This window comes from Chroicocephalus ridibundus, chromosome 1, assembly GCF_963924245.1.
Source record: "Chroicocephalus ridibundus chromosome 1, bChrRid1.1, whole genome shotgun sequence".
Taxonomy (NCBI): domain Eukaryota; kingdom Metazoa; phylum Chordata; class Aves; order Charadriiformes; family Laridae; genus Chroicocephalus; species Chroicocephalus ridibundus.
Window position 1 is genome coordinate 98,584,238 of NC_086284.1, and position 23,977 is coordinate 98,608,214.

The following is a 23,977-nucleotide window of genomic DNA, read 5'->3' on the forward strand; positions in this document are numbered from 1 at the left end:
CTTGGACTAGATGACCTTTAAAGGTCCCTTCCAACCCAACACATTCCATGATTCTATGATCCTCCACCCATGCATCTTCTGCCCACTAGCCCAGGAAGCTCAGGCTCAAGTGCAAGCATCCTTGCCTGAGCTAAGTTGTAGGTGTACCTGTGTACAGCCCTGCTGTCCTGACTTACTGATCGGATTTCACAGACTAATCTCGGGCCTGTCTTGTCTTGTCTAACCTTTCTGCGATGATCACTGGACTGTCAATGCGACCTGTCTGCCATCCCTATCCCTGTTCTGCTCACCTTACCCAGACACTGTGGGCCTGTTCCCTGTTGGCGAGGGCAGTGCTCTCTCTCTGCCTGTGCTATGATCATATTCAGCTCCCAGCTTGTCTTCCCTCATGGAGCAGCCCCATTCTTACCACTCTCCGATAGTACTATAGGAGAAGTTCATTTAGGGATCTAAGCCTGATGAAACTACTTAAAAAAAGTAACTGAAAGCACAGAACAGTTTAAAAGAAAGCACAGTTTAACAAAAGAGTTCATGACTTACTTTTTCTGTGGCTTCCCAGAGCAATTAGGTAGTCATTTCCTAGAGGTGCCTGTAGATCTGAGCTTGTGATCACCACAGTCTCTGGTCCCATGGCATGGAGCATATCCATTACCTTTCCATTTGCAAAAAGGCAGGAATCAGTGACTGCAGTGTGCGTTGATTAAACCTTACACCATTCGTAACACCTTACTTTGGCATCTTTTGTAAAGAAAAAAAAGTTTCTATTCAAAGGATTCACTTGAATTAGGGGAATTAATCTGAAACAGGGGAATCAAAACATCCGTATTTAAATGTACACACTTGTTAAAATATACAAGCGTCTCTGTAGTATCTTTGGATGGTCCTCTGAAAAGAGTACTCTGAGTACTCTGTTTCAGCTGTGATCAGAACTTCTGTCTGCATCACGTTTTCAGAACATATTACCAAAAGAATAAGAGAACAGATATACAGACACATGCACCTGAGCTAGCATCTTGAAACACTTGCTAGAAAGCCAATAACTGCAGTTCATGAAATCTTATTTAGCTATTACTTTAAGAGTTACCAAAAATGAAGAGTTAGCGCTAAATCAGAGGCACAAGTGTGTCTGTCTCAATCTTTCCTGTTTCAAACCCCAAATTACACCTGTAATTATGTACCTTTGCAGGTGTATTTCCACTCCGTGCATTTCTCACTTAAACTCATTAATACTCTACTTCTGACATCACAATTGGTTGCTACAGAAGTGATTTTGATTTCACAGAAAAAAGAATGACTTCAATAATGAGTTTAGCATAAAACACCGATAAAATATTAATTCTCCCAGAAGAATTTAACTAAAAATCCTCTCAGGCTAGCTATGACTCATGAGCAGCTGAACGATAAGGATTTATTTCTGCTATTTTTTAATTCTCTATTGCTTTTCTTTCTTGTCTAAGCCTCCAAGTTTCTTCAACTGTCAGACCTCTTTGCACAGACATCGGTTGGGTTTTAAAGAAGCAATAAATCCACCAACATATGCTGGCATAATCAACCTGTGAAGTAACATTAAATTCTATTTCATTTCTCAGTCACAATTCACCAAGAACCTAATCAGCAGTATTTCTAGTTGTAGGACTTAGCCCCTTCTACATTAATATTACGTTGTATTTAATTTTTTGTTAGAAGACTATACTATTGTCACTACTCTTGCTAAAGAAATGAACGAAAGCATGTCACCGTGAAATTGATGACAGAATTCCTACCACCTCCAAAGCAGACAAATTCCAGCATGGATTATTTCTCAGAAGGACAGACCTATATATGGCATGCAGCTGGGGAGACAGACAGATTAAAGTATAATATCCTGCAAGCAACTATTTTAAAAATGTTTCCATTCCTAAGTATAATTCCATCTCTTTAGAAGAGATTTTTTAAAACCAGACAGTCAGAAAACTAACTTGTAAAATTGTTTAGCACATGCAACTCGTGTTTGCAGCTGAAATATGCAAACGTAAAAGTAATGGCTGCTCAGCTAAGTGTTGCTCTCAAGACTCTGGTTCCACTGGTGAGGATTAGGATAGAAGAATTCAGCTGTAGTTAGCAGCTAATGGCATGAAGCACAGCCTGTCACCCTTGCCCAGCACAGTGGGGTAATGTAAAACTCAGGGGCGGGGGGGGGGGGGCGGATTTAAAAGAGCTGAGATCTTTGGAGCTGGTTCCTGCCCTGAAAAGATGGCCCATCAACCCATGTTTCATGATGTTGCTGAAGGGAAAAAAACCAACAAACACTTGCGCTGACAGACCCCAGCTACTCTCCAGGGTGCCACTGCAGCTGCTGTTTGTTTAAAGATTTTGTGTTCCTTTGAAGTTCAAAACCAAACTGGAACAAATAACTTCAGTCCATTATGAAAGCACTTGACTAGTCAACAAAACAGAGAGCTCAGCCTTTCTCAAGACACCAATAAAACCATATTGCCATTTTGTCCTTCATCACCAAGCCCTGTAGCTTTTTATTTCCTTCAGTTTGTGTAAAAGGGTAAATCCTTACGCCTTAATGCAGTATATTTGTGGTCCATCTATCATCTCTGTATGGCGATGACAGCAGCTATCAACGCTGTGGATTTCTCTGTCTTTCACTGGGAAGTACCCGAAGGCCATCACTCCCAGTCTGCTTTCTCATCTATGCAATCTATCCTTTTGCAACCCCTCTCAACCCCTTTGAGTAGGTCTCAACCCCTTTGAGTCAATTTAAGGAAGGGAAGCAGAGCACCAGCAAACATTGCCAGGAACCGATTCAGAGTATTCGGATCGATCCTTGTAAGAGTTTGCCAGTAAGCTCTCTTACTTGCAAACAGCCTCTGGCAGAACGAGAAGCGGCTGTCCCAACACTCCGCATTGCTGTTGCACGACTCACATGTGGACAGCAGAGGGAGCGACTCACGCAGGTTTCTAATGCCCAGGGTCACCCGGGGATTTTCACCCCAACCAGTGTATTTCCACAGCGCTGGCAGCATGTGGTTACTCGCCGTGTGTGTTGCTGCTGCTACCCTTCTTACGCTGCCAGAAAACAAGCTCACAGAGTTCTACTCGTTATCACTGTAATGCCTTTAATCTGTATTTCTTTCAGGAAGTTTCTTCAGAAGCCTGACACTAAAACAAAGTGTTTTGCGCCTGGAGTGCATGAGCTTTAATGATAAATGGAGAGAAAGGATAGAGGCCAAAGTGACTTCAAGGTTAAAGACAAATGGCAAACTGCAGCACTGCAGGTGGGAATACAGAAAGAGATCTTACACATCCTACCCCTTGCCTACTTACCTCTAAAGCTTCTTTTTCTGTCTGAATCTTCCTGCCCGTGAGTAACCTGAGAATGAAAGAGAAATCTTAAAAGAGCACAAGTTCTCCAGGCAATGACTGCTTTGTTTACTCTTTGGAAGGAGGTAAGTTTGGACTGGCCTAAATGGTTTGGAGCTGCGAGGTCTGCTCTAGCAGGCAGCCGTCTTTTGAAAGTTATGTGCGCACATACACGGTGCTTCTGAAGCTGACTCACATCAGTCCTAACCTGTCTCCTGTAGAGATCCCTGTATCATAAACTTCGCTCACAAATGTATTCTCCATCTCCCATGTAGCTGCTCCCTCCCCTTAGGGGGACAGCCTGGCATGTATCACAACAGATAATCTGACCAAGGAGTCACAGCTATGTGGAGGACAGGATGGGCAGGAGGCATATAAGTCCGTAACTCCTATGAGATGTTGGCATGGTGGTATTTCTGAATCTAACTTTCGGGGTTTAAGTCAAACTACTTCAGTTTTAATATTCTGACATATAATAAAAATATTCCTAGGAATGGGTAAGGACAGGGAAGAGAAAGAGGTATTTTTGCAAAATGCCTTAGATACAGGCCTCTGGAAACAACAAGAAGTAATCATGAAAATGAGAGACCAGAGAAAACAAGAGAAGTCTTTTTCTCACATAACTCCCAGATTCTTTTATTGGTTTCAATATGGAAGCTGGAGGTTTGCTGAAAAGCACCCCTTGAAAGTAACAGCTAAAAACCAAAACCCAACACATACATACATATGGCACTGCATTGAGACAGATAAAAGAATGGGTATCAGTCTCCCCTGCTTTTATCCCTGACTTTATTTGGCTATAAAAGGAAATAAGTACTTACTCAGCTTCAAACTGGTTAGGAGTAATTATATCAGCAACAGGTACGACTTTGTCCCTGTAGACTGGGAGGAGATCCTCGGGCACATACTAGGGAAGAAAAAAGGTCATTAAATATTGTCAGCAGCGTCTGAGATGTGGGACTGCAACTCTCCTTCCCTCAACTACCATTCATGCTGTCACTGAGTAACCTGACAGCTCCCCGCATACTGTTATGCAGCAGTAACTAAAGCGGCAGTGCATCCTCCAGCTGGTGACAGTACAACCAACAGCCCTTCTTTCACTGGAGGCGATGGAAACACCACTAAGCAGACAGGCCTAAACTGGCAGCATTAAAAGAAAGTGGTGCCTGGATGAAGAACTCTCGGGTTCCCTCTTACCAAGGTGACACAGCAGCATGAAGAAATACAGTGTCCCACCAAGGGGAACCCTTTATCACTTCCCTACCTCCAAAAGAAACTATACTGTTGTTACACCAACAGTACACAGGCCCTTTTCTGCAGCAGTGTGTGCCCACATTGATTGTGTTGCATTGTGGGGCTTAGGAACAAGAAACGTCATGCTACGCTTTATTTTGCCACCTTCTATCAGTGCAGTATTTCTAAGGTGTGCTATACATCAATACGTGTGAATGGGAATCAGATGTGTAATTTATTTGGTACAATTTAATCTATAAAGCAGTTCTGATAAGGACATTAAAAATACTTTGCTTGTATTGCACCCTAGCATACTTCGCTACCTTCAGAATCAGCTCTTCAAGTAATGAGGGACAATGCCTGTCTTTCTGCCTGTCTGTTCCAACTCTATCCCATCTTCATTAGCTAAATACAGGCCATCAGCAAAGGGAGATTGGTTATCTAAGCAGGTGACGTACACTAAGATGTAACAGGAGCCACCAGCCTGTATACTCTTCAGACTCAAAGCTGAAAAGCATCAGCTACTTTGGCACACACTGGAGCTTGGCTAGGAGTTCAGGGTAGATGGGTACAGGGCTCACCTCACCTTCCTGAGTCTTACTGTAACTCAATTCAACAAAACATTTAATAAGAGTTCATTGTTTATTAGTAGCTGATATTCTCTGGAAGAACCCCGTTTGCTAAATCAGGATTAATACCCCCTTTTGTCCATGTTTTGTTTTCTCTGTTAGTCTCATAAGCTATGCAGGGCAAGATGCGTGCATACACACGCCCATGTGTTACTGCCTCCCATTCCAGTGGTATCAGCACCAGGTATAATCCCACCACAGTGTTGACACCACTAGGTGCTACCAGAACACCCGTCATGCTGATACTGAGCTCACTCATGAGCCATGGTGAAGCAATGATACCACAGGGACTCTGCCTTTAGACAGAAATGCAAGACTAGGTCACTTACAAACTAAGGCATTTAAAGTAATGATTTTATTACTTTTTATGGCAGGAATGAGTTGGTGGGTTGCATATTAAATATTCTCTTCTTCCATCTACCTTATCTTCCACTCAAAAGACATAGGTAGGCCCACGGTTATGACTTCTCCCAAGAGCTAAAGCTTTGCAAGGTGCCTCTACAACTGCTAGATCTCTGCCTTGTTAGAAAAAGCCAAGGACAATAAATATTGCAATAAACATAACATGAAAGAATAGAACACAAAAGCAATGGCAAATTTATTACTAAGTGCTACTTCATGTGATGTTTTATGAGCAGGTAAACTGTAAAAAGGTACAAGGACAAAGAGGAGTTCATAGTGCATGACTAGCTAAAGCAGAAGAAAACATAAAATATCATTATTGCTGATGCCTTCCCACATTGCATTTTTACTGAAATTATTCACTAGTTTTGATCAAAACCAAATGTTCTTTGTCAGTGTGCAAGTCTGGTATTGGCACACAGAACCTTTCTGTCACTGATCACAGTTCAATGCCTAACAGCTGTTGGATCTCACATGAAATAAATCATCTTCATTTAGGTTCAAGTGCTATGTCAGTTCACACAATCACTGACAAAGCCAGCCAGGCTACCAGCCAAAACAGAGCTCTTCACAGAAGATGAGGGACTCCAGTGAGACAAGGAGGGGGAGCAAGGGGATATTTTCCTGAAGACAGGGTTTGTATTACACCTGTTCTCTCAGCAGAGAGTTAGAAATAATCCCAGGGCTATGCAGCCACCATTCTTCCTAGATACTAAACTCATTCAAATACAGGAAATTAAAGTGCAAACTTACTTGATGCTGGGATCCAAACTTACAGTTAAGTAAAGTAGCTTAGTTTTGGTCTTTAAAAATTAATAGATTTTTACAAATCTTTATACAGCAAATATTCACTATACAGAGAATTCAAGCAGATAAGTACTAACCATAGAGCCTTCTCCATTCCATTTGTCCCCCATCACTGGATCGCATACTGTAACAGAATAAATCGAGCTTTAGAAATGGGGTACAGTTATAGAGACACTAGCGAGAAGAAAAAGTTTTAGGTAACAATAGTGGCTATGTAACAGCACTGAGCACCTGATAGCTTATACACTCTCACAGCTCTTACAGCACACTCAACCTGAAATTTTAACTGGTGGCTGCCAATTCTGAAACATGTGTTTAAGGCGCATGTTAAGGCCATGTGTCTTAAACAGTTGTCAAAGGGTTGAAGTCACCCTCTCCTACTTGCTTCCACGTTACTACGTCTGAAGGTGATGAGGATGAGAGGGTCTGACTGCTGGGAGTAAAGGGGCTTTTGTTACGGAAAACACAGAGAGCCCTCCCCTTCCCTCCTCATCCCAAACCTCTGGAATAGAAGTATGGTGAGGAAGAAACGTGGGAGAAGCTAATAGCTGTGAAGAGAGTCCTATTTTTACTTCAGCGTAAAAAGACACATGCCAAACACACACACTAAAATGCTGTGTATACACATAAAAAAATTGTGAGTATTATAATGAAACGAGAAGAAAATCCCATGCCAAACTACATAAACTCATACTTGGTGTAATAATATTAACACACATTTGGCACAGGTTCTGAATCATCAGCAGTATTAACAACATATTCCAAGTGCCCTCAGTTTCAAAGCAAGGATGGAAACAATCTAGCCTTGTACTTTAAACAGGAATATCGTTCATTGCATTAAAAGAGCTTTTAGCAAGATGAAAAAGAAATACATATCCAAAGTTTTCGAATCAATGTCCAATCAGTATTTAAGGAAGTTTCTGTGAGTAAAAAGAGGGTAATTTGTTTTAGATTTTAGAAGTGTTTTCCTTATATTATAATCTACTTATTAAATAGAAAGGATCTCAGAAGCATAGCTGTGTTCTCACCATCTGACAACTTCCTTCCTGATCTATACAGATAGATGTTTCTTTCTGCTCATACTCCAACAGTTTTCAGCTTTCATTTACTAGCACAAGGCTCTGGAGAATCTGACAATGCAACAGTGTTAATAAAGGCCAAAAGCAACAAAACCCAAGCTCATGAAGATGTATCTGCTCCATTTTTCTAAATAAGAAACGTGTTAATTTTAAGTCAGATATCACACTCTGCAGTATTACACCTTGCAAATCCTGAGAACCATTCTAGATGTTTCCCCACCACAGTTTACTGCACGCAAAGATGAACGGCTCAAGCCATCATTCACAGCTTTTTATCCCACTAAACCCCCACTGACTTTGCCCTGTCACTCTAAACGTTTTGCTCAATTCAAGCCTACGCTGGTTATGTTCAAAAGTCCTGAAATACTCAGAGAGTCAGGAAGGAAAAAGAAGTATCTTTTCCCACAGGTTTAAGCCTGACACGACACGTTAATGACAGCAGTTGCTAGAGTCTGTTGCTCTTTGAGTGCTCCTACGTAATCTTAGCAGAGGGCACCAGAGTTAAAAATGCCTTCGAGTTTAAGGTAAATTATGAAGCTTGTAAGGCACAGTATGACACTTCTTCTGCGATGTAACATGAAACTATGGCAGGGCAACACGGGAGAGTCTATCCTGCTTTTGACTGACTTGGAAATCAAGGAGAGGCTTCAGCTATCAGCACTTACAGCCTATGGCTCTCAGCTACGAACACCAGCAGCCAGCTGCCGTTTCTCTGATACAGACCATCAGTCCTCAAAGCACATTCTCCTTTGGATGGCATAATGCAGGAAAGATACCGAAAGCCGTAAGATCAGAAAGATAGAAGAGCAGCTCCCTCGACACTTATGCAATGCTGAAATGAAACTTCACTGGGGCCTCAGCTGGCCCCAGCCGGACCGGAGCACAAGACGGTTGTGAAATGCTGGGTAACATCAGAACGGCGCTTTCACCCTAAAACATGAAAATGATGGGCATATACAATGATGAAGCAGAAAGGGTTGTAATACACATCCTTACCATACACTAGGTTAGAATTCTGTTGCTTCAGTTCCTGGACAATATCCACCACCATTGCAAGAAACGATGTGTCTCTTGTATATCCTTTGGGAAAAAAACATACTTTTGAAGTCTATTTTCATGAACGCCTTTTTTTTTTTTTTTTTTTACTTTTGGATAGAAAGGGTGCATACTTCTCATTCTTTGGAACAATGCATTTTTAGAACAAAGGCGATTTAGTATTTCATTCAGGAATAATAGGTGGAAGACAAATTCAAACAGTGCCTGCACAACTACAAATATAACCTTAACCATCCATTTACTAAGTATGTTATATATGAAAGGTTCACACAATTTCAAAATGCTTGAACAAATATAAAAAAAGTCAGGCTGAAAGGAAAAAACCATTCATTTTCTTCAAAACATCAGTCCTAATCAGTACTATTTATCATGTAGTAAATAAGAAATATTTTAAATTCCATATACTTTTCCCATACTCTGGTTTGAAGCAGGTTTTTTATTATTAATGTTGGTGCTGATAAAGTCCAACACATTAATGCAATGGAGAATTAATCTTCTAGAGCAATGGCCAATATACCAATAAAATTCCTATTTTTAGGCTTAGCAGTGAAATAAGCTGGAAACAAGTTTTATTTCCAAGGCCTGTATTTAAGGGCCTAATCACAAGGCTAGCACCACAATATTCTTATTTCATCATTAATTTCTTTATTTTATAGATTTTTATTTTTTATTTATTTTATGTTTTAACTTTATTTACAACATTTATTAACTAATAATTTGATTTTAATTTATTTTAGTTCATTTAATAGCATTATTTTTAGCAAGGTAGCTTCTTCAAACCTTCAGCTTGAAAATGTCCGCTCTACTGAAGTATTTAAAAATACATTTTGGAGATCTTTTTATTTTTTTTTTTTTACCTGGAAAATAGATCAGTTCTTAGATGTTGTAGAGAAATGGAAAAAGCTTCCAAGAATTTTGGCCAAAATGTTTTGTCTTATATCTACAAAATGCAGATAATCAGTCAAAAAAGCGACGCAAAAATTTTTGTCTAAAATGACCTGTGATGGTGACTGGTTGAAAAAAAAAAAAAAATAGAGTGTGATTAACATTATTGACAGAGGTGTTAAAAAAAATACACTGAATTAGAGTTTCTCTCTTCCCTTGAGTGTTTTACTGTAAATGAAACAAATATACAAAGATCTACAGGTAACTATCACAAGTGTTAATGAGGCGTTATTTTGTATAATCAGCCTAAAGTTAATAATTTCTATCTCAGCCAAGGTATCTACAGTTATCAGACATACAATTACAGTCAAATCCCATCTGCTGACAAATTAATTTCGGTGTTTGAATAATCATACCCGGGTTATTGGAGGTACAAAGTACAATTGAGCACTAAAGTGAATGGCTGTTCCTGTTTGAAGAGAAAAATCTGCCCTGGATGAAAACAACTGAATTTTAAGTTCAGCCACAGTGCAACTGAACACTAAAACACCGAGAGTGTTATTAGATCTTAAGAAATTAGTGCCATTTCTACCCATGCCTTCTTTTTGTTCATACTGAAAACGGCTTCACTGAATGACATTTTTAAACAAACATGAATGCCACACCGACCCATCTACCCACAAATCCTATTTTAAAAAGCATGTTAATAAATATTCCTTTTTTTCTCCAAAATTTCTTCTTGATGAAGATTTCTATTTTCCCTTCTACCATTTTTAAGCTCTTACATCCAATTTTCCAGTACCAGACAGTGACAGGAATGGAGTCGGTGTCACTTCCAAGAGTTGATAGTAAAATAAAAAAGGAACATTTCAGCTAAAAGAGTACTCAAACATTACTTACAAGTTGTGCATGCTAACGTCTCCTGAAAAGTCCTAGAATACAGTGTGCTTTTCCTGGAAATGTCCTTTGTGTGAGTTCTTTCAAGGAAAGAAAGGGTGTTTGTCTATTTCTCAACCACAAAGAACCCATTTACACTGAAGTTAATTTCTTAGCCTTAGTTAAGTCTATTTTCTATTTAGTCTCCTTTACTTTGGAGATATTCCCTGAAAAAGAAATGACAATAACTCTTCAGACATGCCATACCCTTCAAACCAGAACGACTGCTTTGGGGTTATAATCTGTACACTTAAAGTCTCCAGTTTTCCCTGTATATAAAGCACTTTCCTACATGTGGAAGCCATGAAATCAATCAAATCTGGCAATATATTTCTATTTACCTTTAAAAAGTTACTGTTCACTGCTATAAAAAATTTATACTGTAATCTAAACCAGATGCCCGGCTCTTAATGAGGTGGAATCCAATCAGTAATCTACATTTGAGAAACAGGAATTGGATGAGAAGCAGTTTTTAATAAAAACTGCACACAGAGTCTCTTCTTTCTATAAAGCATTCTACAAGAAGTTCTCTTTGCCTGTATTTATAACCACTTTGCACCTAGTGGCAAGTAAGGGAAAACACTGCACAGTCATTACATCCTGCAGAACTGCATCCACTTGGAGGACCTACATAGTAACAAGGGCAAAAAGAATCAAGAGATATGAGAGTCAAAACCAAAATCCAACCCTGCTTATGCTTTGCTCTGTTTCCAAAGCACTACCACTTACAGATCAAGTAGAAAAACCGAGGACAGACAACTGTGTATAAAACCTTGCTAGAGTACTGCAGAGTGCTAGCACTGCAAATTTAGGATAAAGGGTTAAACTCACATCTTTGTGATAAATTTAAAAATAATACTCTGACATTTCTCGTCCTTTTTTTCAGTAGAGGCACTCCCAAAACAATAGTTAAGCCTGTAAATGACAGGCCTGTACAAGTCTATAAACTATACAAGGGGATCAATTTACCCACCCAACCACAACCATCAGGCTGGAGAACAGGGGCTGTTTCAAACTAAACAGTGTGAGCAGTTGAGACTACAATACACAGATGAAATTGCAGGAGGAATCAAAGGAGAGAAAATTAAATTGCTTGGTTTGGAATAAGGAGGGATATGGTTTATATTTCTTTACTTTTGTTTACATGTCACGGGAACTCCAAGGAACAAGCTGCTCTTACCTGTGAGTACGTAATCATACCGGTTCACCTTGTTCAGCTTAAGCCCTTCATACAGTTCATGAAGTTCATCTGAATTTAACACCTGACCCTTCCAGTGGGCATAACCTGCAAAGTAAATGCCAGATAATTTTTCATGAGCTAGATTTTCTATTTAGGATCACACACATTATACACTCGGAGGGACCGTATCAGATATTAACACCAGAAAGCATTTCCACCTCCTCTTCTGTAAGACACTGTTGCCGAATGAAAGCTGCTGTCAGCAGAACAGTTAATGTGCTCAACTTCTTAGCAGCTCTGTTTCCCAAAGGAACTAGAGTGACTACACTGGAGTTTGAGACTCTCCATTTATCAGCAAATCTAGCAGAGCACACGCAGGCTCCTGCAAGTTTTCCCATGGAGCTAATACAACTTTCCCTTTCCTGTGTGGAGGGAGACAAGCATATGTTTTAGACTACACTGGAGGAGGGTGTCAGTATAATTTGTCATTTTATACTTAAAAAAAAAAAATAAATAAAAAAAATTGACAGCTAGATGACAAGCTTAAACAGGCTTATGGATTCGTCTGGACACAGGCATGCAGCACTGCTGCACCCATCAGGTATGGGACCTGCATATAACAAATACAGTGACCACAGCAGAATGTTTTCACAGGTGCTCTTTAAACATACAATGTCATCTGACAGATTTTCTTCCAAAAATAGCAGTTTTAATGCTAAGGGTCCTGGGGAAAGCAAACGAGTATCAGAAAGACTCTATAAAAAGAAAAATAACATCCAATACACTCTTATCCTTGAATGATCTCTAAGAATTACAAGCCAATATTCTTGGCTGAGAAGCGGATGGAAGGTGAAGTTACTTGTGAGAAGCAGAACTGATTTCAGCAAACAATGGACCAAGCTCCATAGCAGTCAATTTCAATGAAAAAAAAAAAAAATATCTTCCTTGATAGACTCTAAACATCTGTTGAAAAATGTAAATGCACCTTGTCATCAAAGCCTGCCCATCTAGATGGCAGCCATCACTCCCTTGTATATGAGAATGGGTCTTCCTCCAGGATATTAGATGAAGCACCCAGAATTTAACTCTTCCAATCTCCATAAATTCAGAGTTTGTTAAAAACCTTACCTTTTTATTAACTGGAATTAGGAAAAGTGAAACATTAAATGAGATATCTTCTTCCATACCACCCCTGTGTGAAGACAATGGTATTCTTTTTGTTTTAACTTCTGCTCTTGGAGTTAGAAAATTCTGTGATAAAAACTGTTGGCTTTGATTATCACCCTAAACTGTGTTATTAGAGTAACTGCCAAAAGGTGCCTGGAGCCTAGGATAAGCACATTTTTCAGTTTTCCTTCTTATGAATGCAAATACACCCACAGTAGGGTGAGCAGACGGATCATTTTGTTCTCCTCAGCTCACGAAGGCCTAGCCTCTAAAACACGACTCGCTGCCAGCTGGCTGGGGGACTGACTCACATCAACGATGACAATTTTCTCCCTAGCAAATGCTTTTTAAAAAAGCCTCTGTGAAGAAACGGACAAAGTGAGGGATTCACGTATGCGAGGGCTGTTGTTCCATTGCAGAACATAGTGATATTAAAGCAGCAACGCCTAACATCTAGGCACATGTCCAGACTCAAGTAGATGAGAAACTCTTGGCGCCAACTAACTCAAGTATTCAACTTATTTAACACACTTGCAGCTGTTTGTTCTATCACATTTGCAGCTTCAGAGAGAAATAATCTGCCCTCTCCTCTTCCCCAAATCTCTACTTCTATTAGCACTGCAAAGCCAATCCATACAGGGACATAGCAGAGTCCATTTTATTCTGTTGTGCCCATCAATGAAACTGAGTGCAGTTTTCACCCAGAATCAAGGTCACCTGGCAAAAGAGAAGTCATTCGTCTTACACATAAAAATAACTATGATAGATTGTCCAGACAATCTAGATGCTCTTGGGAGCTATTCCTACAGAAGGATCATAGGAAGATGAAAGCTCATCTTCCTATGTCAGGAACAGCCAACGCACAGGGTCCATGTTACACCAATCCTCCACTGAGGGAGGGAAATAAATATGGAAACAACTTGTTAGGTAGCAGCCCAGCTTAGCTCATGAATTGGTAAGTTACCTACATGGGGCAGCGACCTTATCCGAACTCTGTAGCAGTGACTTCCAGGGGTATCTAGAGGATCCTTTTTACCACCTGGTAACACGTGTAATACAACCTAAAGTCTATTCACACGATAGCTGGAGGAAAAAAAAGCCCTAGGGAAGCTCTCAGGGAAGCGCCGGCTATTCAGACTGAAGAAAAATGCCTTCACCAGATGTGCAGAGAACTGATTTCACTAGGAGCTGAATTATGTTTGAGTAAGAAGAAACAAAACAAAATCAAAACTGGCAGCAAGACGGAAACCACCCTAAGTCCCTTCCCCAGGGAAACTTCATGTAACCTGATGAATAAGGGGCAAATCCCACAATCCTGCATTTATCCTACTCTCCTGGTGGAACATACAACCAAAAAGCAGCTTCTGTAGAGGGACAGAATAAAAAGCCAGTTACTCATATTCAAAAAGGGTTTCACTAACTGAAGGATGGGTACCTTGGGGTCCCAGGAAGAGGGAGAGGGACTATCTTGAAAGCGGAAAGGCAAAAAATCAAGACACATACTGTGTGGTCAGAAAAACACTACACAGCCCTGAACCCAAAGCTAGTTAGCAGGGAATGCCAACAGCAAGCTTAAACATGTGAGGTCCAACCGGCTTTAGGGAAAAGCATTAGTCGTTGCAGTTAAGGATGACAACGAGGAATCACTGTCTTCCTCGGCAAGACCTAAGAACTGGGCTGGCAGTGAGCACATTCAAAGGTCCAGAGCTGCCTTGCAAGACCTAAAAGAAAGTCAGCTTCCTAGAAATGTTATCCATACGCCTACATCACTAAATATGAATATATGAAAAACAGCAAGAGAAAACTTAAAATCTTGTGCATAACTGTCCGCTTAGTATAACTCCAACTCTGCAGAAGTATTTCCACTGTGACACTCAACAGTACAGAAGTTCAAAGTCTCACACTACCTGGCTATTTGCACACCTTATACAGGAACCACAGCCAAGAAAACTAAAGAATGAGTTTCAAGTTTGTACTTGGCAAAACAACTGCATCTCATTTGGAGACTAAAGAGCTGGTTAGGCATAGCAGATGGATCAAATTAGTACTCCCTTATTTTCCATATTAAGGTGAGATCTTGGCTTGTATTTTCTACAGAAGAGGAAAGCTGAGTTGTCTTCGTTTTGGTTACAAAACCACCCAATAATTCCCCTCAGTGCTGGACTGAGAGAGCAGAGAGAACACGGCAAATCATGATACACAGCTCTCCAAACTGCATTTGGCTCAAACTGACTGCATTAGTCTCCCAGATTAGTAATATTTTTAAACACACAGACGAACATAAATATTTAAACATTTTAAACTCCTTCTGTTTATCTGTGTTTTGGCCTTTTATTGCAATTTAATGTTATATATTTGCTTTTAAGCAGATAAGGGAATGAAAAACAGCTAAGATATGACACCTTTTGTCACTTATCCCTCTAAAACGATAAACATATTCATTAGCCTCCAAGGAAATACCTTGGTTCACCTGTATGAAAAAGAAAAAAAAACACAACCAAGAGAGGCAGGTAATACTGCACCCAAGATGAATTTACATACTTTTCTTTCTTTCCTTCCTCCATTGGTACATTTATTTTTTTTCTGCTTTGGAATGTATTTATAAGCCTCTTAATTACTTTCAAAAACCAGGAAAAAAGAAAAGAATAAAAATCCCAGGCACACCAGAAGGAAAAAAAAAAAACAAAACAAAACTCAAAACAAACTACCATTTAAGTATAGCAAGGCATCTAAGATTTCTTTGTTTTCCAAGCCAGAACATTCTGTTCTGAGGTTTGAGTTCCTCCTGTGGTGCTCCCTGCAAAACTATTCCAAGTGGTTTCAGTAACCAAGTATTTTACAGTGGAAAAAGGAAAAAAGATCCAGTGTTTAAGGCACACGATAGGCAGGCAATCCTGTCCCAGCTGTGCCACAAAATTCACATGCAAACTCTGGCAGACAACCTGGCCTAAACACACGACTTAAACCTTCAGCTACCAGGAGGCCTTCAACAAAACGAGAAATACAGTAACAAATTCTCCATTGGATTTTTTACAGCTGGTCAGTGTGGGAGTAAAATACTACCAGTGTTAGGCACGAGCAGAGATCATCTTTTTGTCCCACATTGCACAGGTGTGAATGACTGCATATGGGCGTTAGACTGTGAAGAATCACATCAGAGAGACATAATTATAATTTCTTATGTATTAGACTTACCAGCCAACCCAACCACCCACTACACACCCACTAAGTGGAAGTCCAAAAGTGCTTCGCTTAGAAATAAAAGGAACAGAAAAAAAACCCAACAGGCTATTTGTTCTGGAGCACTTTCAAAAGTGGGATTTGGATGGCAAATTAAGTACATTTTATGCTTACCATTAACCTACCAATTAAAAACAAAGATGTACGTCACTGAAGAATTAAAAATGCACCCCAAATAAAATCAACGATACATAAAAAAAAAATTTGGATTTTTATTTTTTGCATATTAGACTATGAGATGCTTCTGCAAACAGTACAGTAAAATAGAATAAAAAGCACAGAATCTTTGTAGGTTGCATGACAGCTTCTTTTATTTGTACATGAAGCATGATGCCATTCAAGGGTGAGTCACTCTAATCATAAAAGTTCCTCACCAAGCAACATGACAAACTGTTCTCCCAGGGGGACTGATTTAAAGCACATTTTCTGAATTTCAGGATTATAAAAGACTAAAGAAAGCTGCATTTTGTGAGCAGAAGTCAGCAGAAATAGGCCTGTGGTGTCTTACTGATTTAAAAACGGGGGCAAAAAGCAATAATGATTCACCAAAGAAAGCCTGTTAGTCATAAATTTTCTCTGCACTTTATCTTTTGCTACCAAGACCAGGTTTAAAGACAAGGACGAGGAAAGAAAGCAAGCCATGTCCAAAACTGACACACTTTGCTACCTGTGCCCCCTCTGGTATACCACATTATTTTGGAAACTGGAGTTCATAGATTTTGAAGGAAAAATTTGCCTTTCAGCTTTAATGATGATCACAGACAGGGTTCTCGTAAGAGTTGTTCTTGTAGGAAAATCAAGTTATCTTCTCCAGTTCATTCAGCACACCATTTCTGTGTATTGCAGCACTGCTCCAAACACAAGCCACAGCCCAGCACGGCAGTTTCTGTTCATTAATCCCTGCAGTGGCACAGACGGCACGTACATTGATTCGCGGGTACTAGTGCAAGTTTGCGTGCAGGTATGAGTAAATGATCAAACTGGGAAAAGTCTTCGTATGAGGACATCACATGTTCCTAAGTGCCTCTCTCAAAGAGGAGGTGCAAAGCCATTGGGCTTAGAATCTATCGTTCAATTTAAGAGAGCATAGAAAGGATTTAATGGATAAACTGCAGCCTTAGAAAACTAGACCTGTCATAAAAGGGAATATGTACCCTTCCTTTCTTTTCCATTCCTTCATCTTTCAGCCAAATGACCAATACTTCTAAATATAATCTCCTTTTACTCATGCTTGGTAAGTGCCAAACACTTACCATATTGTGATTTTTTTCTGAAAGCTCTGCTTCCCAAAATCATAAGGTTGTGCCAATCTTTGGGAGTCTTTAAACACATTTACTAAGAATATCAAGATTACAGAAAGAAAATAATAATGTGACTCCTAAACACCAGAAGACAAAGTTCCAAATAATTTAAATATTTTAAAGACTCGTGATCTTTGAGACATTTTTGATTTTGGGATGTTCACTTAGGTTGGGGGAGGGGGTGGTGGAGGAAATCACTAATTTATTGTTCCTTCTATTATCTTCATTGTCTGCCAAACCTTGAATGAAGCACTGGTAACCTTTCTCCAGCTGTGATGCTATTAAAAAAAAAAATCTTCCTTCTTTTCTGTTTGAAGAACCTGGTCATCCTATTGGTAATGTAATTTTCCTACCTTCAGATACATTCAGTTTATGGTACAATAAAACCTCTATTAAGCTCTTTTAATGCCCTATAAAGCTGATTTAATATTGAAACTGAAAGCCAACAAACGACAGGCGCTCATTTATTTTGAGCGTTGAGTTATTTCACTTAAAAAAATTTTTCTTCATTTCTGGAACATTACAACAGTTTTATCCAGCTGTCAAAAACTAAACAACAAAAAATTCCAAACTCCAAAACTAAATACATTAAAGAAACATAAGTCACATCTAAGTATCTCTTAAAAACATGAGAGAACCTTTGTACTGTGCCAAAGGGTACAACCAAAATAAGCAGCTTTTTGCCTCACACAGGAAATAGCCCTACTCCTTGTTTAATTATTACCTCTCTCATGCCCTTCCTCAACAAGCAGAAATGGCTTTCTAGCTACCTTTGAAACATTCATTTCTTCTTCCCAGGGTGACACTAAATTCCTTCCATCATAGGAACTTCTTGTAACCCTTTGAAAGCTGCGTGGAGCTCAACATAGTAAGAGAGGACAGAGGCTTCCTGATCTGCTCTCTGTTCTGAAAATTAGCAGTTTATTAATAGAGCTGTACCTGTGAGATACTAGAAAAGTATCTCAACTTTTGCCTTTTTTTTTTCTTTATCAGAAAAATTTTTTGCTCTTTTCAAAGATGTTAAAGTCAGAATTTGCTCCTGGACACCCTTAAAATATCTAGAGTAGATCTCTCCTTAAACAACCATTCACCACAGTAGGTGTGTCTCTATAAATTCAAAAATAGCAAGTCACTAGGAGCTCCTTTATGGGTGAAAGGTATTGCTAAAATAAACATGAATTTCATCTTTCTTCTGAAAAATAAAGTCCTCTAGCACTGTGAGCGTTAGGAAGTCTGAAAAGTATTATTGTGACTGCATCATGTTCAGGCTTAGAACCCAAGTAAAAATACACATGAATGTATTAACACAACCACCCCCTTCCTCCCTCCAGAATGTAATTTTAGGATACTTGCTAGCCATCTGGGTGGGCGCGTAAAGAGAGGAAACACTGCATCTAGCTCAGTATTCTTCTGATGTTTGGGTTGGTAGTATGATTATGAGTATCATAGGGCCATAATGCACAGCAAACAGTTCTGAAGACTCCCCCGTTCACAGGCCTGCCTGCGTAGATGGCCACATTTGTGTTATTTCACCGTCTGAGTTAATTACATCACTGCTTAACACAAGAAACTCACACTCTGAAGTATCAGAAAAGGACACTACCGTGTCATGCCCTAATCCAGACTACTGATACACTTGAACCTAAACATGAAAATTACATTTCTATCCTATATCCTGAAAATGCGAGTGAAAACATGAGACCTGTCTCCTTTCTACTGTCATGTGATGAGGGGAGCCACATGTTAAGTAGAGCTCAGTGACTGTGGAGTGGTATCTGAAGACACATGTAAAATTTTACCTGTGTGGTTTGAAAACTGGACAGAGTTCACCGTATCAACTTCAAATCCCAAAACCTGTAACAGAACACAGGAATATTTCTTTTACTAATACAGCTTTGATAAAACATTATCAATATCATAAAACACAAGAAAGGATTCTTATTTCCCAGTACATATTTAAAAATCTTGAGCGTTGTTTCAAAGGGAAAAGCTGAGTCAACATACATGCAACATAAACAAACAACACAGTACTTTACTACAGCAGCTGACATGGAACAAAAGCGACACTGGCAACAGCATCAGAAAAAACAGAGCTCTGGATCCTCAGGCTAGAGTTCATCTGGGGATAAGGACGGAGATGCTGGTCCAGCAGCAATCACGGAAGCCTTGAAGAAAGCCTTGGATAGCCTTTCTTGGCAAGAAAAGCAGTCTACGTTTCAAGGTATTAAATTAATGCAAAATACGGAGGGAGGATGCTGTTAGTACTCCAGAAAGCCAATCTTTCTAAAAGGAGGACAGAAGAATCTTAAAAGGGATCAACGTTATCAGCCACGCTTGGATGTCACAAGCAGTTGCCTTACAACTAAAAGATAATAGAAAGAAATCATGGAGAATTAATTTGGGGCATGATTAGACAATCAAAGGGAGAGAGCTCTCAAAAGCACCAAGTGGAAAAAGCCTAAAGCATGCTCGAAAAGCCACCTGCCACCTTGCATTACCAGCAATCCAAATATTGAAATATCCAAGAATTTGCTAGTGCAATCAACAAACACATTATTGTTGCCCAAAAGAGAAAAATATTATGAAAGTAAGAGCGGCAAATCAGGAGAAAACTAATCAGGATTTTTAACCTGACAATACCTGCTTAATATCAACCAGCATTGCTGGTTATTCAAGCCATTTTTAGACATTTTTATCTACCACGAAAAAAATTGTAAGGCAAGTCTGTCATAACGGTCTGACATTTAGTATTTGTTTTCACATCCTACTTGCTCTGAGTAAGAATTCTCCTCAAAAGACGAGCTGCTATATATGGCTCAGTGAGTCATACCAGGGGATAATAGTAATGATGCATCACTGTTTATAATCCACTTTCAGGCAATTTGCTGGGAAAGGGGGAGTGAACAGTCATGGTTTTTGCCAGTCACGTTTTTCATCGAGATGCACACCTCTCTCTCCCTTTTTATCACAAAGGCAACCCCTTCTCTAGGTGTATGGTGCTAGACATTAGGTTTTCCCTGTGCATGTACTTTCTCTCGCGCATGAAAGCCGTTAAGATAAGCCCCTTATTTCAAACCCTGAGCTGTTAGAAGATGGAGGTACGTGCTGCAATGGGTAGTTACTTCTGCCTGCAGGTGCTGTATTTCTGTCATTTTACAGCTCAGAGTCCTCATAGGTCTTCACAGGGCAAGTCTATTCTTTCAATACATAATAAAGGTTTCCATTAATTTCTAATCAGAAAGCAAAGTAATCTTATGTTAATGACAAACATACTGGTGAGCGCTCTCAGCCTGATGAAGTTAAAATTAACCTCAGCTTCTGCTCTCACCCCAGTTTCTTGTTTCACCTTGGTGGATTTTATTTTCAAGACCTGGGAATTAAAGGGGTAAGAACACGGCAATACTGTTATGACCTTAACCTTGACGTTTGCACATACTCTTCAAAGAAATAAATGAGAATACTGCCTCTAACCAGACTGTCATCCCATATTCAATTCCCCTCCCTGCAATCGACAGACCTAACAAGTTCTTATTTTCTTCAAACATCTTGGCAACAATTGTGAATTAATCTGTTTCTGTGCAATATTTAGATCACGTCTCTACAACTATTTTAATACCTGACACTACAGAACACACTTACTATGATTTAGTAATTGGCCAGGTTTACACTTAATGCTTTAGGGAAAATGAGCACGCACAACTGCTTGTAGGGAGGGCTGGTTTGTAACATGGATAAGCACTGTACCAGCTGATGGTCACCAGAAAGAGCACCCTTTCTTTACTGTCTCCACCAGCACTAGCTGTCGTTTGAATTTTCAACAAGCTTTTCTGTCAGATTAGGGTTTTTATTTGTTTTGGCCAGTTAATCTGCTTCAACCATCAGAAGGGAAAATACAAGGAGGGCCACCTCTGTTAGTCAGAGCTAGGTGTCACGTTAGCTTAACAGGACACTTGGGAAAGAGAGTTAAAGAAAGTGCTTTCGAATAGTTGAGGAAAAGGCACAAACAGCTCAAATTCAGCAAGGGAGCTTGATATTCTCACTTTTCTAGTTGGTGCGAAACAGGCTAAAAAGCCTTTAAAGGTCTCCATAATGATCACTTAACAGTGTTAGTCTACTCTGTCACAGTCACTAATTTGCCCTAAAGTTTTGTTTTGAATAACGGTACATGACAGTAACCTAACACACCTAATTACACAATTCTCCAAGTTCTGATTCAACCCTCAAAATAAGCCAAGGTTCCTGTGCGTTGAGGAATTTCCTTTTACAAAGATTCCTATCAAAACAGAGAGTAACTAAAAGACATGAAACGTCATTTAAAAAAAAAGTATAACTAGAAAACATAACTAGTACTACCTTTGAAGTGAGAGCTACAGATGTTGAGGTGTAGGCTTAGCATAAAGTATTAAAGTAATAAAAAAGAATGTTGAAGTCAAGTTCCGCCAATACATGTTTGCTACCAAGGCAAACTGTATTGAAAAGTCTCATGGAACTTAGTCATCAGTATAAGACCTGAAAACACTGTTTACTGAAGTGCTAAAAGCAGCTTTTGACAGCAATTCTCTCTTCTACGGCTACAGAGAAAACTGTCTTAAAATGAACTCCACAAACCAAAATTAACAACTTGATCATTTAAAGTGGATAAAGAAACATTATCTTCCCCCTTCATCCAACGATTAAAAAACAGTACTAGTAACCTCACATATCAAAAGGACCATACATATCAGAAACAGTTTCTGATGCACTGAATGATGGGTAATACCTGCCCTGCTTACAAGGGGAACCATACTCAAAAGATGTCTTGTTACATCTTTTTAATATATATCCCTATCTTTAATTTCTTGGGCAGAGCTAACTAAAAGCACTGATTATGAAGGTTTTTTCAATTGAATTAAAGAATTCTACCCAAAACAGAGGTTAAATAATTCTGAAGTGAAAGTTAACTTCCTAATTAGAAATACATTATTTTCATACATACAGACATAGAAAACTGAGATCAGACCAAACATATTGAATCAGATAAATCATACAAAATAAAGAAAATCCCTCTCCCATATCTGTACACAAAAGTACCAGATATCACACGAATTATGCAATTAGCTGTATATCAAAAATTTTTTTCAATGTTATAAGCCAGTAAGAATTAACCCTCCCTTTGGAAAATGACTAGAAAGTACAAATTCAACACAGGACTGAACTCAATTATTTTGTATCGAGTTTCTTGCTTGTTCATATGAAACACATTTAAATTACTTATTTCAATTCATGGATTTAAAATCAATCTGCTCCAGTTACTGATGTTTTTTCTATGTACAGAAACAAACCTCCTCATGTTTCTGAAGTAAATACATATATATATGCGCCAGTTCAATTGCCACCTCAACACCTTTCCTTATTTCATGAGCAATCAAAATGTTGTAATTCAGCAAAGACTGCACGTGAAATAGTAAATAAAGTGAGATCTATACAGTAGTTTTGGAGCGTTCAGTCAACAGAGAACAAATTCAAGCTGGTAATGGTTTATCATAGTTCACTGAAGCGCGCAGTTGTCTCTACGTTTTGCTCAAAAAATACAGGTGTCACGGCGCCAGGTCCCCCCATGTGACAAATGCCTTTATTGAGATACCAACAGTTTCACCTTCTATCCCTTTGCACCACTTTCCCTTTGCTTCCTGAATTTCTTTGCATATTGGTCTGCTCTGTTTGCAAAATAACCCAACTTCGGATATTAAAACTGTCATTGTTCTGCGTGTGTATACACATACTTCTTCCTTGCACCTGTGTAAATAAACTGAAGGAAATCACCCCACTTGGATTTTGCCTATGTCAGAAGTAATGCCTTCAGATCCTATTTGATTAGTGCAAGGACTGAGCTCACTAACAAATGCACAATAATGCTTTATTTATTGCTTCTCAATACCAGCTTGTAAATAGCCTATTCCTGATGTTACTTTCCCTGCTCCCTATAGAAAAGGTCCTGTGGTGATAGTCCTGCCTCTAGTTTTGGAAATGCAGGCTACAGCAGATATTCCGCAAGTGCCCAGTGCTCCAGCTGCCAGAGACCACAGAACTCCTACGTTACCATTATCTCCTGTTTTGGATGATCTGGTCTTTCACAGGCCTTCCAGTAGAGACCAATTCCCGATTTCCACGCCCTCCCTTTGCTGTCATTCTGTATAAACATCATTTGCCCACAGAACTGCAAATTCTGGGCACATCTAAACCCATAGCCAGTTTGGATACGGATGCTAAGCGCTCTTCAAAGGAAAAAAATAATTCTCTTAAAAGACAGTTCATCTTAAATCTCTCAGCCTCGAGTCTAAGCACATGTCAAACAGCGTTCTTCGTAAGAGCCAAATTAAGGTTGCCTGTATCATATCACACAGTGACATTTACTGCCATTGAAGTCTCAGAGGAAAACTGGTGATTCCAACATATTTTTTGAGTCTCTTCAAGCGAAGGAGGCAGAACTGTTACATTTCTAAAAATAAATCACAAAACATCAAAACTGGAGGAGTTCTGTATCTGGAAGGCAGGGCTAGCAGGTCTGAATGACACATTTCAGAAAAACACTTGGAAGATGAAATCAAAATACACAGACTGGCACAGAATGTGTTTGAAGAAACGGCTAGTATGAAATGCATACTCCAACATTATGCACGAGATCAAAGTGGGCTTAGTTCTTCCTCACAAAGAACCGAAGGAAAGGGACAA

General features: G+C 39.3%; 1 protein-coding gene across 3 annotated transcripts in view; it reads right to left on the reverse strand.

Moving 5' to 3' along the window:
- The window catches only part of PDXK (pyridoxal kinase), a 53,314-nt gene that overhangs the window by 12,990 nt on the left and 16,347 nt on the right, over positions 1 to 23,977 (reverse strand). For all 3 annotated transcript variants that reach the window (XM_063344680.1, XM_063344675.1, XM_063344666.1), the window contains exons 2-8: positions 19,066 to 19,120; positions 11,559 to 11,663; positions 8,498 to 8,581; positions 6,500 to 6,546; positions 4,173 to 4,258; positions 3,316 to 3,361; positions 541 to 652 (exon numbers count right to left, since the gene is read on the reverse strand). In XM_063344680.1, the coding sequence (XP_063200750.1) occupies positions 541 to 652; positions 3,316 to 3,361; positions 4,173 to 4,258; positions 6,500 to 6,546; positions 8,498 to 8,581; positions 11,559 to 11,663; positions 19,066 to 19,120 (535 nt within the window). The remainder of the gene's footprint in view (positions 1 to 540; positions 653 to 3,315; positions 3,362 to 4,172; positions 4,259 to 6,499; positions 6,547 to 8,497; positions 8,582 to 11,558; positions 11,664 to 19,065; positions 19,121 to 23,977) is intronic.